The sequence below is a fragment of the Sinohyriopsis cumingii genome, chromosome 1, assembly GCF_028554795.1.
Source record: "Sinohyriopsis cumingii isolate HCF-2022 chromosome 1, ASM2855479v2, whole genome shotgun sequence".
Lineage (NCBI taxonomy): Eukaryota > Metazoa > Mollusca > Bivalvia > Unionida > Unionidae > Sinohyriopsis > Sinohyriopsis cumingii.
The window spans coordinates 103048738-103064998 of NC_142961.1; the positions used below are offsets into that span (position 1 = coordinate 103048738).

The window sequence follows — 16261 nt, forward strand, 5'->3', positions numbered from 1 at the left end:
ATGCATCCCATACAAGACAGATAGGTTGCACAATTATCTTCCTCCAACTTAAAATACTTGCACCCCATGCACTTGGTCATGCCTATTGTTCTTTACACCTGTAATTACAGAGAGTGAAAACAGCTGCATATACAGGTTAAGTCAGTGAAGCATCATGTATACTACATGTTTCATAAAAATAAGTTAACAGCCTTATGGAAGTAATACCAGACAATTGCTTAATAAAATTCAAAAACTAGTTTGAGCACTACGATTAAACTGATGCACTCTAGGCTGCAGGGAAAGTCATAAAGATAGCACTAAAACTTTTCTTGCAAGATGAAATTAGACCAATAAAGCTATAAATCTTCATCTTGGTAAGAACAGAGTGAGAAATAGGCAGAAATATACCTTAGATATATTACTCTTTTGAAAGGCTCCAAACATCGAAAAGGTACAGGTGGCTGATGGTTTTGCAAGGTCTCCAAAACAGCATTCTTCCTAGCACGAGCAGAAGTATTAACTTAAGCATGGACAGGATACAGCACTAATCCCTCAAAGAGACCACTCTTGTCCAATTCCCACATAGGTGAGCAGATGATTTTTAGCATTTTCATTGCTACAAGTCAACTTGGGAGGGCTGGATTTGCAAGGTAGTGGCTATACTCCTAATGTATTATTATCGGTTAATGTCTTTGAAGAAGAAATTATTTGGCATTTCTTATACCTTTATCTCAGACAGGAAAATTTGCAGCAAAATATTATGTACTTTCTAGCTGGACAAATTTCAAAGAACAAAAGGTCCAAGTGTGCATGAGATCATTCACCTGGTTAATAGCAAGTGTAATCAGACAAGAAATATGGAGCAGTAAGGTGCTTTCTGTAAAACTTTTTACCAATGCTGCAGATTGCAAATGTTATGAAAATTACCATTTCAAGGTTTCTCTGGTTTCTGTATCTTCATAAATATTTGATACCGTTTCAAGGTTTCTCTGGTTTCTGTATCTTCATAAGTATTTGATACCGTTTCAAGGATTCTTTGGTTTCTGTATCTTCTTAAATATTTGATAGCACATGAGCATTATTTATCAAATACTGAAAGGCCTTGGTGTCCAAGCTGGTTTAAACTCTGTTGATCCTTTACCTCACATAAATGCTTTTGGACACATCACATTCCAATGGAAGCAGTTTTGATGCCTTGGTCTGATTCATATGCAAGCACGTTTAAACAACTGTACACCTTCAACATAGAAGTGTGTTTACATGCTTAAGTCATTCTGAGCTGGTTTTTGTAATGCCACCTTCAGGGAATAACCCCATTAGAAACTACAGACATCAGGTAAATTACCATTAGGTCACATCATGTGTTGCTATTTAAAATAGTTGTAATCTGCTATTTAAAGTAACTGTGTCTGACTTTCCCCCAGTTTGGATCATTAGAACCATGACTTTGATAAATACTCATCAGGTATCAACATAGGCAACATGGCTTTTTTAGAATTTATCAAATTTGGCTTATTTAGTTATACAGATGTGAACAACAAACCAGTTGAGAAAGGTCAGCTAAAGTTGCTCACAAAGTTTCATTGGCTTTGATGCTGATTTAAAGATTTGAAAGCATATAAATAATATTTGCATGAAAAACAATAACACAACTATAAAGCTCAGATTTTACTCTTAAACCTATCTACAAATAACAATTATGTATAAAAAAAAGTAAAATGGTTCAAATTTATGTTGAACTTGACACATACTACACTGCTATAAATTTTACAAACAGGCCTATAATTGCATAGTTATTTATGTAACAGGTGTTTATTTATAGCACACTGCACTGTGGTTTTGGCACATGTATATCAACATCCTTCACGGTAATAAACTCTTCGAAGTAAAGGGTTAAGCAGTTCTTTTAGATCAACTTCTTGAAATATTTGTAACGGTGGCCATATATGATGGCAGATTTGCATCACATGTATAACTGAGAATGGTCTTAATGCCAGGATACTTTGCATTAAATTTGGTCCTATTATGCGACTTTTAAGTTGTTGTCATAGGGTTTAGCGCCATTGTTCAGCACAAGATAGGCTATACATGGCAGCCAGTATTAATGGTGGAGGAAGAACCTGGGAAAACACCAGAAAGAACCACCGACCCATGAGAAGCTACTGGCAAGCTTATTCACATGCCCACACTGGCCAAACCTGAGACTCGAACCCATGCAGACTGAGGTGAAATGGCAGTGATCCATAATGATGAGCGCTGTAAACAACTCAGCCATTTAAAGGTTTTATTTAGTAATGGTGGCCATATTTAACAGTGGATGACTGTCATTTGTAAACCTGAAAGGTCTTCATGCCAAGATACTTTCTTTTAAATCTAGTCAAATTATGTTAAATAGTTTTCAAACAATATTTATATAAAGAGTTTTCTACTTCATTAATTGCAGACATATTTTATGGTGGATCATCATTCACACAAAATGTTAGTGGCCTTCATACCAGGATGCTTTCTGTCAAATATGGTAAAATTCTGTTAAGGACTATTTAACAAACTGTTGAAAGCTTTTTCAATTTTTGGCAATGGTGGCCTTATTAAATGGTTTTTCACCATCATATAAACAAATCTGAAAGGATTTTCATGCTGGGAAGCTCTCAACCAAATCTGGTTGAAATTGGAGCAGCGGTAAGAAACTGAAAATAACAATTACTGACTAACAACAGACAAAGGCTGACCTCGATGCAGGACCATACCATTAAGCTCAACTGGCCTTGCTGACAGGTGAGTTAAAATTTGGTAAAAATTACTGAATACTGAGCTGACACTATAATTAGAAAAGTTATATCACAGTTCCTTCCCCTGCCCATGAAAACAAGATGTTGCTGTCATTCAGGGAATTTAATAATTTTATAAAAAGAAAAATAATAAAATAATAATTTTTATAAAAAGAACAATAAAATTGTTATTTCAATGACCACTCTGTGTCTTCATGCTAAAACTGATATCTCCTAAATAACAAGAAAACTACCTAAGGCAGTATAGCTTGACTGCAAAGCAAAGTTTTCTCTGAATAAAGTAGTATATATTGTGACACCTTTTACAACAAATTATTCTCCAAAATAAACATGTCTGAGAAGCCAAGCTAATTAACTCAAAATTTTACATAAATTGGCCGAATGACATAAAGGCTACAGTGACCTCAAACAAGACTAACTGCTTATAATACTGTCCACAGACTCCCACAGAGTGTACCAATTTATTGTGAAACAACCTTAAATAGAGTACATGCTAAATATAATTTTACCAACTAATGAAATGGGAACCATGACTTTACTTGCTTTATTAACTGAAATCATGTTATAATGAAGTGCCTTACACTGAGGGAATGCTGTCTTGTCTGAACAGAGGCAGAACATGTCCATTAAAATGTAAATTCTCTGTCATCACAAGTGTTTCAGGAGTTGCAAAACATCATGCTCACACACGTGCACACTAATTTGTTAAATTTATTGCATGACTGTTCACACATGCTTCTAATATGGTAAAATGATCAACTCAGAACTAACTACACACTTCTTTCATAAAGCTGTAATTAGGAATTAGTGCACTGTAGGAAGTTCTTATGAAAACGATCATGACTTGCTGAAAATTCATGACATTTCCTCATAAAATGCTAAACAAGAAAGTTACACTAATGTAAAATGGGTAAGAAGTTAAAGCAAGATTGTGGGAATTATTTTACTTTTGCCAACAGGGAGTCTTCCCCAGGCTTCAAGTGAAAGCTATCAAACCAAATAATAAATGTATCTAAAGCCTGTTTATGTTTCTGCTATCAACTCAACCATGATCTTTTGAGCAGATATCATGCTGGATTTCATAAATGAGGCTGTAAAAGTATGTACTTGTTAATAAATACTCTGCAAACTGCATGAAAGTATAAAAATGCACTCTGAGAACAGCAGCTCCAATTTAGCCAAACAGAATGAATTTACTAGTAGCATAAATTACCTGTGGTTTATGAAAATATGAAAAGACTATAAGGCTGTTGCAAAATTACACACACTGTACAAAGGTATAGAAAGTATTCTATAATACGTGTGAAGTACTATGAGGATGGGCTACAAAACACTCCATAAAGGTACTCAAAGACTATATAAAACTCCATAAAAGTACTCAAAGACTATATAACACTCCATAAAAGTACTCAGACTATATAAAACTCCATAAAGGTACTCAAAGACTATATAACACTCCATAAAAGTACTCAAAGACTATATAAAACTCCATAAAAGTACTCAAAGGCTATATAAAACTATATAAAAATACTCAAATACTATATAACACTCCATAAAAGTACTCAAAGACTATATAAAACTCCAAAAAAGTACTTTGAGATGATGTATATCTACTAACTTTTCCACACACATGTAAACTGTAAACATTTGATCCAAAAAATAAATAAAAGCTACAATTAAACATACTCTCTCCAATCCCTTTTCAGTTTTCTTCAAAACATCAGCTTATCACTGTCTTCACTTTCACATTTTTTATCAAATAATGCAAGGAATAGATGACACGAGAATAAATAAAACTTCACTCCCTGACTGTTCTCAGATGTGTATCTGCAATATTTATTTACTTTTCAGCTCAATCATTTTAGATCTGCACATCTTTTACACACATTTATGGCAATGCAAAAGGCATCTGTCCTAGCAGAATGACCAGCAAACTCTTCAAAAAGGAGCAATAAATAGAAATGAATCTTCAGCCTTGCATAGGAGATGATAAAGCTAAAAATTTGCTTTAGTCTTTAATTTGCATCATCAAGTTTTTAGCATGGGATATTGTGCTCCTCTCCAACCATCTATTACCCCATCTCCTAGCACAGCTGAGAAAAAATTCAAAAGCTTTTCAGTAATGTTGCCTTTGGGGTGACTATCTGCAAAGGGGGGGGGGCCATCTTTGACTGCCACCACCAGGTATCAAGATGGAATCAAACATCAAATGTGCAAAAATTTCAATTACAATTTCATTTTTAAATATTTTCTCACTGAGCTTTATACCGTATATTCAGTCAGAGCATAGAGGTACATCATAAATGGGATTGATATTGGATTATGCTACTGGGGTCAGATTGGAGGGTTGGGTTGGTTGGTTGGGGCTGAGCTGGGGTTACTACATAGTACTAGGTGGAGGTGGTGATGGTTGGGGAGCCTGGAATATGCATAAAAAGCAATGGGATTTGCCATGCTTGGCCACTACTGATGCTCTAGCTGACTTTGGTCAGCTAACAAGAGCATCTGGTAAAGATATGACACATAATGTATGGACAAAATGATGTCCTATGCAAAAGGCCAATGGACTTTTAAAATGATGACTGAAAGGAATGAAGTCACACTCTAATGAGGCTGATGAAGTGGCTGAAAATTTCCTTTTCTGGAATATATTTTGAGATTGAAAAACCAACAAATGCATTCCATGATAGAAATGAAAAACACTGGACAAAACAATTAATCCTTCTGTCACAGTTAGAATCATATTTTCTGGATGCAAACTTTAGATCATTTTTATTTCTTCCCACAACAACTTGAAAACAAACTCTACTGCAATTATGTTTCATACTTACTGTCCAAAGACAGCAAACACTTAAATGTTGCTTACAATATATTTTTCCTTCAAATGAAGTGACACCAAAGATGCAAAACAAACCAGAAAAAGTAACGATTAACAAACTCTGCTGCAGGGAAAATGGGTTCCCATGCATCAATCTGGTACATAGCATGTCACCTCTGCTGCAGGGAAAATGGGTTCCCATGCATCAATCTGGTACATAGCATGTCCCCTCTGCTGCAGGGTTCATTGCTAATGGAAAATGGATTCCCATGCATCAATCTGCTACATAGCATGTCAGAAGACTAATTTTCATTTTATAGTAGATTTATCCTAATTATGACTCTTCTTTCTCTTCTGACAAAATACTCTAGAGGTGAGTCTGATAGACCCCATCCAACCTATTCAACCTTCCTTTACCATATTCAACTCCAAAACCTCTTTGGCAAAATTAGTTCTCCATAGAACCCTTTTCATCTTTCATATATATATATATATATATATATATATATATATATATATATATATATATATATATATATATATATATATATTTGCAACAGATTTTATATACATTTTTCTGCTGATGATGTAGACCAATTCTTCAGGCACACAGGACATAAGATCTCTGAAGTGATTAAATGGGAAGTCCAAATATATGTGGTATGTAAAAGGAGTGTGTGGCAAAGCATGTCAAAATATATCCTCTTTTAAACTTACCAGTACCACTTCAGTCAATGATTTAAAGGCTTCATCTGATGGTAACATGTGTTGTTGTTTATCAAAACACTGTATAGAGATAAGAAAATAGTGTAATAAACACTATGGGGGAATCTTCTATGAGGCTATTTCTTATCTCCTCACAATAATGTCAAATTGCATGTCTGTTTTACCCTGCTCCACGCATTGCTGTGATCTCCATTTATAAGACTACCGCATTAATATGAATATCCAGATGTAAATTATTCATTCCATGTCATTCAGACTTGCAGCAGTTTATCCAACAACAGCATTTGTATGACAATTGTGTTGTCTGAGTTTAACTTTGTCTTACATTTTTCACAAGTGGAGAAACAAAATCTACAAGAAAGATTATATTTCTTTTGTTATTATTTTGTTATAGTTACTCTTATTACTTATACTTCAATCAAAGAATCTGCAGTAAGAAGAAACTACTATACTTTTCTAATAGTTTTAATTGTAACTTTTATTATCATTTTAAATATAAACTTTTCTAATAGTTTTAATTGTAAGTTTTATTATCATTTTAAATATAATATAAACAAGAGTAACAAAAGGGACTAATGTTGTATTGGGTGAAAACAACCAGGAAATTCAAAATTAAACCATTTCTTTCTTTTCACTGCCAACTATTGAAACCATCTCCAATATTCTTAAACATTAATAAGATTTTCAGATTAGTGTGGAAATATTGGATGTTATATTTATACCATTTTCGCTGAAGACCAAGTTGACATTGTTAGAAGTATGCCGGTAATTATCCAATGAACGGTATTAGTGACAGCAAGATTTTTATGACCGCCATCATGGCAACCATATTTATTGCACAACTGGGACCATTTTTATTTAGGACCAACTAGATATTATAAAATGTCTATTGGTGAAAACTCCTTGCTGATACGATCATAAATTCTGTGAGAGTAGCCATAACAAAATTTTCAAGATGGCCCACATAGTGGTCATATTGAGAGTTAACTGCATCATTTTCATTTAGGACCAACTAAATACCTTAAGAACTCTTCTGATGAAAACCTCATGTCATAATGACTTTCTATTTAAGCAGAGAAGGAATAACAAGATTCATAAGATGGCCACCGTGGTGGCTATACTGAATGTTGATTAGCACAATTTTAATGTAGCACCAACCAGACATCATAAGAAGTCTTTCAGAAAATACATCACTCAAGAGGAGTAGCAATAACAAGAGTCTCAAGATGACTGCAGCGACAGCCATACTGAATGTGCGAGTGGGACCTTCTGCACTATTTAAAATTTTTACTGAATTATTTATAAGTGAAATAAAAAACTTTCAGTATTCATTATTATAGTTTATGTATGCATTATAAGGCCTTGTGGAGATAAGCTTGCAATTAGCAAATCATGTTGTACCCTCAATAATAATAATAATAATAATAATAATAACAATAACAATAATAAGTAGTAGTAGTAGTATGATTATTATTGCTATTATTATTGTAATTATTATTATTGTAATTATTATTATTATTATTTGGAGAAATGATCAACTACAAGTCTATACATTAGGCATGTCAGTCAAATCCTAACATATGATGATACCCATACACTAGCACACAATTCTTATCGGGGGGGGGGGGGGGAGGAGGAGGAGCAAGGCATCTGCTGATTTACAAGAGTACTGGAAGCTTTTGTTGAACATTTAGGTCACATGTCCATCACCTAGCCTAATGCCATGATATATCACATATAATTTCAACATCAACCTAACTTCACCATGTTTCAAACCATTTTTCTATATTAACAAACTGATTTATTTATATGGGGATACTATCTATGGTTGCTTATGAGTCACATCCAACTGCAAACTGGACAGACCCTGTTCTACCATCCCAAAACGTGCCAGAGAATCTAGATCTGTGCAGTTTGTTAGGAGTAAGCAGTAGAACAAACAACATGGATTGCAGCTGATGTGCTATGCCAATGAGCAGGTGTGGTTATCTGTGTTCTAAGGATAGTTCAATTATGTAATGTTTTACTGCATAGGACTAACATCAAAGACATAATATAATTTTAAAAAACACAGTGACAGAGCATGGGAAAGAGCAACATTACTGCAGCAGTCCCAACAACCACTCATCCAAGAAATTAGTTCTTTGTGTACAGCTTGTCATTGATAAATTGCATGCATTTTACACCAAAATAATGCTACATTACATAGTGGGAGTGCGCTGCAATGTATTAAAACATCTAAGATTATATAAACATCTCAAAATAAGTGAAGAAACCAAGTAGTTGTTGTTGTGGGGTTTCGCGCCATTTTTCAGCGCATGATAGGCTATGTATGGTGGCCAGTATTAATGGTGGAGGAAGAACCTGGGAAAACCACTGGAAGAACCACCAACCCACAAGAAGCTACTGGCAAGCTTTGGAGAACACTTTAGACCACTTGGCCACTCAGGGCCCCGAAACCAAGTAGTGTTACAAGCCCTTCAGTATACCACTTTTCTAATAATGTTGATACATGTATAATCATGGATTCTATTAAATTAGTTAAATTTACACTTGTCAATGCTACATAACTTATTTCATTAAATTTGGAGTTCTGACTATTAAGAATTATCTGTCGGTGGTTTTACACAAATAAATGCCCTATTTTATCTTTTCAGTCACTATTACTGCATCTTTGTCCAACTTTAACTCAGTACAAGACAGCCTTATATAAAAACAATTCCACTTGTACAGCTCCTCTGAATGGCATTATAATAAGTTAACATTATAAAGAGGTAGCATTGTAATGGATTTCATATTGGGAGAACCAGATGAACAATATATGTATATCAATAAATATTCATTCAATAAATACATTTTTAATATGCATCTGTTTCAATTTAACGAAAATGATAAAGTGACTGAAATGTTGGAAAGAAAGTATTCCAATTCACCAAGTTTCTTATGCTTTTAAAATAGAGAGATAGACCTTTCTTGGTACCTTGATATGTACCTGTAACCTGTTTTAACATTAACAGTCGTACCTGTAACCTGTTTTAACATTAACGGTCAGCCTTAAGTTTAATGCTCATAAATAACTTTCACAAATGGACATTTACTGTCAGACAGGCATTTAAAAGGTAAAGGTCAACAACCACAGCTACTCTGATTACTTAACAACCAGGCAATAGGTAGTGTGTATTTTTGTGTTTGCAAGTCCTATTAAGCTAATTTGCATAGGTAAAGTAAATGTCATGGAACCAAGGCTAGAATTTAACATTTTTTACTACTTTTTTCATAAATGGAGAAGAAGAAAAAAATCAACATGCAAAACTCTATTTCTAATTGTGCTAATATATGAGTGTTCAATTTTAGTCCTGGGAACAATCCAATTCATTTAAATTTAGGTAAATCAAACCAATGCACCCTGTATCAGGACTCAGCCAAGTCAGCACCACAATATTACATTGCAGTGATCAGTGTGTGTGTGTGTGTGTGTGTGTGTGTGTGTGTGTGTGTGTGTGTGTGTGTGTGTGTGTGTGCACATGCAATTTGGCTTTTTAATGTAGTTTTTTTTAAAAATCAGTCATATCGCTACAATGTCTGCAGTGTGGCAGTTTACAGTAATGTCTAGCACTGGGGCATCATGCCACAGACATGTAGTATCATGTCCCACCCAGTCATATTATCCTGACACCAGACCAACTAATCCTGACACTGACCTCTTAATGCTGAGTGCATAGAAAGACAGCTGTCAGTACCATTTTTGTAAGTCTTTGGAATGACATGGCCGGGGTTCAAGCCCATAACCTCCCACATCTGAGGTAGACATTGTAACAACTATGCCACTGGTTCAGTCAAATGAATTAAAAAAATTAGATCATTGTGCATCTTATTATTTAATGTCAAGTTGGCTGTGATTATCTTAGTGTGTGTGTGCATGGTGATGATATATGCCAAGTCTACCAACTACTTTTACTATTGGCTTTTATGAAATATCAAGATCTACACAGTATGTCTCTATGTGTGTATAAGATTTAATGGTACATCAGCACAATTCAGGTTAATTGGTGCAGACTAAAAGTCTAGCTCTAAAACAGAGACAGAAAATAGCAAAATAACATCAGGACACTAAACTGTTTCAAAAACTGTAAATATGTAGTCCTTCAAGCAAAAAGCCAATGAATTTAAAAGAGTGTAAAAAAAATTTTTTTAAACTGCTTAAATATTCAAGGATAAAAACCAGTACAAACAAAAGAAAATATTCTCCCTCACAAGATAAAAGATACAAGACGCCAAAGTTCTTTAAAAGTATATGAATGAAAAATGGGTTCAAAAAATGAAGTCCTTAAAATATAGATCACATTAATTTTACATAAACTGTATTATTTGAAAAAAGTCAAAGATTTTTTGTAGCAGAGCATCATGCTTTGAGTTAACTGAAAGTCAATACATTCTACAAGAATGTGTTCCAACGTCACTGTACAATGGTACAGTAAGCATTTCAGTTTCATTTCACCCTTCAAGAAGTATGTATGGTCGGTAAGATATAACCCTTAGATGAGCTACACAATGCCCTGTGATATGTTGTGTATGAATGATGCGATTCTCTAATGGCTGTTGAGATGATCTGAAGCTTCTTTGGAGTTTTCAATCGACATATTATGCCAACTATATAAAACAAACTGATTGATTTAAAAATTCATGTCCCAATATGACATCATCCATTCAGAAATGGATTACTGATGGACAGCTTTAGCTTCTTGCTATTACCCTTATACCGATGTGACTTGGTAGCCATCAGTACTGTATGCTTTGTAGACACTATATGACCGAGGGCTAATAGCCACCCACAAAATTATTTCCTGCCATCCAAATCAACACCTGCATTTTGTAAAATAATGCAAATTTTTTCTTCACAGCCAGCCAGTTTTTATTAAAATTTTTGATTGTTTCATTATTTACTTCTTGTTTACAACATTTCATGTGGCTAATTTTTATGAGAGCCACTTTTGCTGTATGAAAGGTTTTAGTGATGCAGTGCCCAGACTAATGTACTAGTTTTCATGTGGTGATATGGTTTTGAGACCCCTGCTATATGCAAACTGTGCTTCTCTAAGACCTGAGATATTAAGACTGTAATGTGTGATTTGTATTTTCAACATGTGTGTGTGTGTGTTATTTATATTTTCAACATAGCCTTAACCATTTTTCAGTCATATCGCTAAGATGTCTGCAGTGTGGCAGTTTATTTTGATGTCTAGCATTGTGTAATCATGCTGCAGACATGGAGCATCATGACCAACCCAATAACATTATATTGACACCAGGCCGACCAGCCCTAACACTAACCTCGTGATGCTGAGTGCCAAGCAAGGCAGCTGCTAGTACCCTTTATAAAAGTATTTGATATGACTGAGCCAGGTCTCGAACCTGCAAACTTTCACATCCGAGGCGGACATTCTACCAATTAAGCCATATTAAGTGATTGTCAAATTTAAGATTTTGCAAGGTTTTCAACATTGAAAGTGAATCTGAAAAGATAATGAAACAAGTTTTTGGATAGGTTCCAATATGGTGCAATTATTTAAGTATTGTGGCAACTTCTGCAGTAAAGATGGATGCTATATCTGGTAACTGGCTGGAAAATATGTTGTGTAGTGTTGCAACAGCAGTTGCAACATTGTTCCCATCTTTACATTGTATTCAGGAACAAGGAATACACTCATCATGATACCAGCAATAAACAAAAGGCTGACCATTAACTGGATTAAGGCATCTACCTTTATCAAAATTTATAAGCATGTACATCGTATACAGGAATTGAATTGATGCTGCTTAACTGAACTGATTTGAAAATCAAATTCCCTCCAATCTGCACACTAGGTTTTACAGCGGACAACTATTTATATGTAAGCCATTGACAACGTGCATGCAGCAACCCACTCAACTTGAGACCATTTCATTTGCTATACATCATCGATGATACCTCTTCTTATGTTAAGGATTTAGTTTGTAAGAAACGTCTTTGTTAAATATATCTGACAATTTTGGTCAAACATTATTATGATTGTTATTGTCATGCTGGTACATATATCAACATGATTGAAAGGAAAAAACCCAACAACAATGCAACCAGATATACCACCAAGAATGCACGCTGGCTAACACCAGATGTACAAGCATGCATGTTTATTATACAGTTATTGATATTGTAAATCTTATGGGCAGTAAACAAAATGAAGGCATTTATGCATCAAAATGTTGCAGCCATAATTCTGATAAAAAGGCCAAGTCAGTTTTTATTCTCCGATTCGCAGGAACATAACAAGCTCATAATTTCTTAACATATATACTCACTTACGAGTCCTACTTAAAAACTGAACAGACCCAAATCTGCCATTGCATAATGTGCCAGCAGGTCTGGGTCTGTACAGTTCATGATCAGTAGAACAAAAAACAAACACCTTGATCTGCAGGTACATTATGCTACTACAACAGATCAAAGCTATGTTGTTTGCTGCTGGACTCAACCTATAAGGGATTATATATGGTAAACACAATCTGGAGAAAACATAATTTACAGATACCTAGGGTTGACTGCCAATTAAATGGGAGCAAAACAACAGACTTTATTATGCCCAGCGTTGCAGTCACTGAATATCAAAGTTAACTGCCAAAGGTCCTACACACCTGGAGCAGTCAAGCTGGTTCTTTAAGAGTTTCAAATCTACAGTACACTTGACAGGGACCAACAGAAGTAAAACCCATAAACATGCTGACTAATGTTAGAGCTATCAAGTATTTTGGTCTCCTTGATCAAATCTTCCATAACTTTGCAGAAGCCCTTGACCAGACAGAAATACATTCCTTATGATCTATTTTGTTTGGTGTAGGTACATGCACACTCAGGTGCTGCATAATACATATCAATCTAACAATCATCAGATATCGCACTGGAAGCATAACATTTTTATCTAGCGGAGGTGGAAAAAAAGGGTATTATCATTCAGGTTTTGCTGCCCCACAGATTAAAATGTGCTATATCCACGCTTCTGCCATAATTTAAGATTTTACTTTCAGCCTTATCTTTGCAGGAGGAAACATCGAAAACCAGCTATCACAAAACCAGATGACTTCACCATATACAGGAGTGAAACCAAGCTGAGTAACAGATAGCTTAATGTTATGTAATTGATCCAAGTGATCATGTTAAAAGAACTTCAAAATAAACTGGAACTCCATATGGGAGCCAAAATAAAGAACATGTAACATCTGTGATCAACCATGCTGCAGAAGATATCATCCAATTAAATGCACAAGAAATGAATGATTAAATCAGATGTTGTTTTTGTTGCTTGTTTCAAACACTGTACTTTTGATCACAGTACCAGCTTAAGATGCTAAAGATTGAAAAATCAATGAGAAATATCTTCCTGGACAGAATCAATGAAAATGCATATTGTAGTTTAACTGAAAACTATCCAATCCTTAATCTTTATCTTAATCTAATCCATCTTAATCTCTATAATACTAACAAGAGTCACAAAGAATCTAACAGAAGTCCTGCAAACAGCAGATACGTGCCCATCTTTCTTTCCTAGTAATGACCTTGACCGTTTAGCTAGGAACTTGTTTACTGCATGATAATGCATGGACCTAGGTAGTTTCATCCTATATCCTTAGTGACAGCCTGCAAAAGGAAACTGGCCAGTAACTTGCATTAACACTGTGTTGTGACCATGACCTTGAAGCAGGGAATAGACTCTGAAAAGGTCAAACAAAAATGGGCAAGTAAAAAAAAATTCTACCAGCTGCCTACAATTTCAAGCAGGGTAGAAAGAAACACAAAACTAAAAAGACAGACAGATGGACAAAGGTAACTCTATATATCCCTTACATATTCGTGTTGGAGAAAACCAAATTCCACATTTTAATATTTTGGATTTTGTTAAAGCCCTGTAACAGGACAAGTCAATGTGATGGGTGGGGTGGGGATGACACAGTATATTTTATACGTTAATAAATGATTTTAAAGAACCTGAACCTTAATTATTCGTCTCATACAAAATACACCATGGAGGTCTTCTTGTTGCATACATGAACAGTTATCTTGCAAGACGTTTCCAATCATCTATAGCAGCTGTGGATTACTTACCTGGAAATGCAGAATGATGGTCCATACGAGGCCAAGGGTGAGTTTGGAATTACCATCAACAATTTCATCTGCACGAATATTTACAAGCTTAATCTGTAAAGAAAGAAATAAACCAGTGTTAAAATATACCTCCAATACTTGAGCACCCTCAATACAAGTTTGGCAAAAACATTTTGAAATTTTATTTCTAAATGTCCTATTATCTTACTCTTCATTACTTATTAAAGTAAAAGAAGTACCAAGCAAATGACCTGGAGAGCTAATAAACCACAAGCATCTCATTGCAACCCAACTTTGGTGTCTTTGACATGTTTTTCCCAAGATGCATCTGTAGTGCAAATATTATGACAAAGAAAGTAAAGGGCTTGTACATGACTTTAAATAAGGTTCAATAAATCCACCAAAATGGGTCACATGTTCATCCCAAGATGCATCCACAGTACATTTTAAGTAAAGTACTGCAAGCCAGTTTTGATCAGTCACCCAGTTTTGATTAGAACAACAGACCCAAGTGAGCCTAATATCACTCACCTAATTTAAATAACTTAACAGCTGACCATTTTGCTAAGCATACAACTGTGGTGTTTTATGCATATAATCCTATGTGAACTATGTCCTAAACTTTACATCACATCAAATTTTACTCATTTTACTTTTCAACTGATCAAAATGCATTCCATGGATATCACCATAATTAGTAAGCACAGTCTTTTGCTCACAATCAAAATCATTCAAGATCTTGATGATATAAGCCTATTTGTCAATTTTTATCAAAACTAAATGAGAAATACAGGGCTAAAACAAGGATCAGAATAATGGAAGAATTTACTTCTTCCTCCAGTTGAAAAAGGATGGAGACAGTATGAGAGAGAAATGAAAGAGTTTAAGGGAGAAATGGAAGAAGTGAAGGATAAATATATATTTCTTTCCAGACATATACATATTGATTCAAAATATCAATGATAATCGTTTTAATGCAACTGACATACATATTTTTGCATGATCTACAGTAAAAATGCTCTACGCAGGTTATTAATTAAAATATTATGGGGCTGCACACTGCTATAAGATATGGTTTCAATCATTATCAAGAAACAAAAGCACTCACAATAATGATAAAAATTACTCAAATGATGTGGATCCCATGCTGCACTTGCATTTTCAAAGACCAGTGTCATAAATCTTTTATATGCCTGAAATTTCACATCTTGAAAAAAGAAGTCCCTTCTTAATAGCCCTAAAGCCTTACAAGCTTTGTTACAGATTTCATTGACATTTTACTCCAGTTTAAGTTGTTGGAAACACCAACTCCTGCATGTTTGATGTTAAAAATTCAACCTGTGTGAGCTTTCAATGTATAGTCATACAGGATGGTTTCCTTTGTTTTTGTGAAGTTCATAACGCTGCATCTAACTGGCTGGAATCTCCTACCTCAAGTTGCAGCCCATTCTCTTGGTTTGCTGACGTCTTTCTGTGGCGCTTTCGACAGCTCTCAACAGATACTACCGATGTTATCTCACAATAACATGCACATTGTCTGCAAACAGTCATGTGTCAAACAAAATATATGCTGAAATATCACTGATGTAGGCGAGAAAGAGAACTGGACTTAGGATTGTTCATTGTGGGAAGCCTGATTGTACCATGGCAATTTCTGATTTTTAACCATTTGTTAGAATGCGTTTTTTTCAATCTGCTAAAACTGCATTAATCCATAGCAAAATGAACCATATTACCATATATATGTAGCTCTGATTCGAGCAACTCATGTATTACAGTCTCAAATGTTTTTTCAACATCCAATATAAA

At 34.7% G+C, this 16261-nt stretch overlaps 1 protein-coding gene across 1 annotated transcript in view; it reads right to left on the reverse strand.

Moving 5' to 3' along the window:
• The window catches only part of LOC149807465 (uncharacterized), a 496731-nt gene that overhangs the window by 359173 nt on the left and 121297 nt on the right, over positions 1 to 16261 (reverse strand). Inside the window, exon 7 of the mRNA XM_089956330.1 lies at positions 14453 to 14545. Within this exon, the coding sequence (XP_089812456.1) occupies positions 14453 to 14545 (93 nt within the window). The remainder of the gene's footprint in view (positions 1 to 14452; positions 14546 to 16261) is intronic.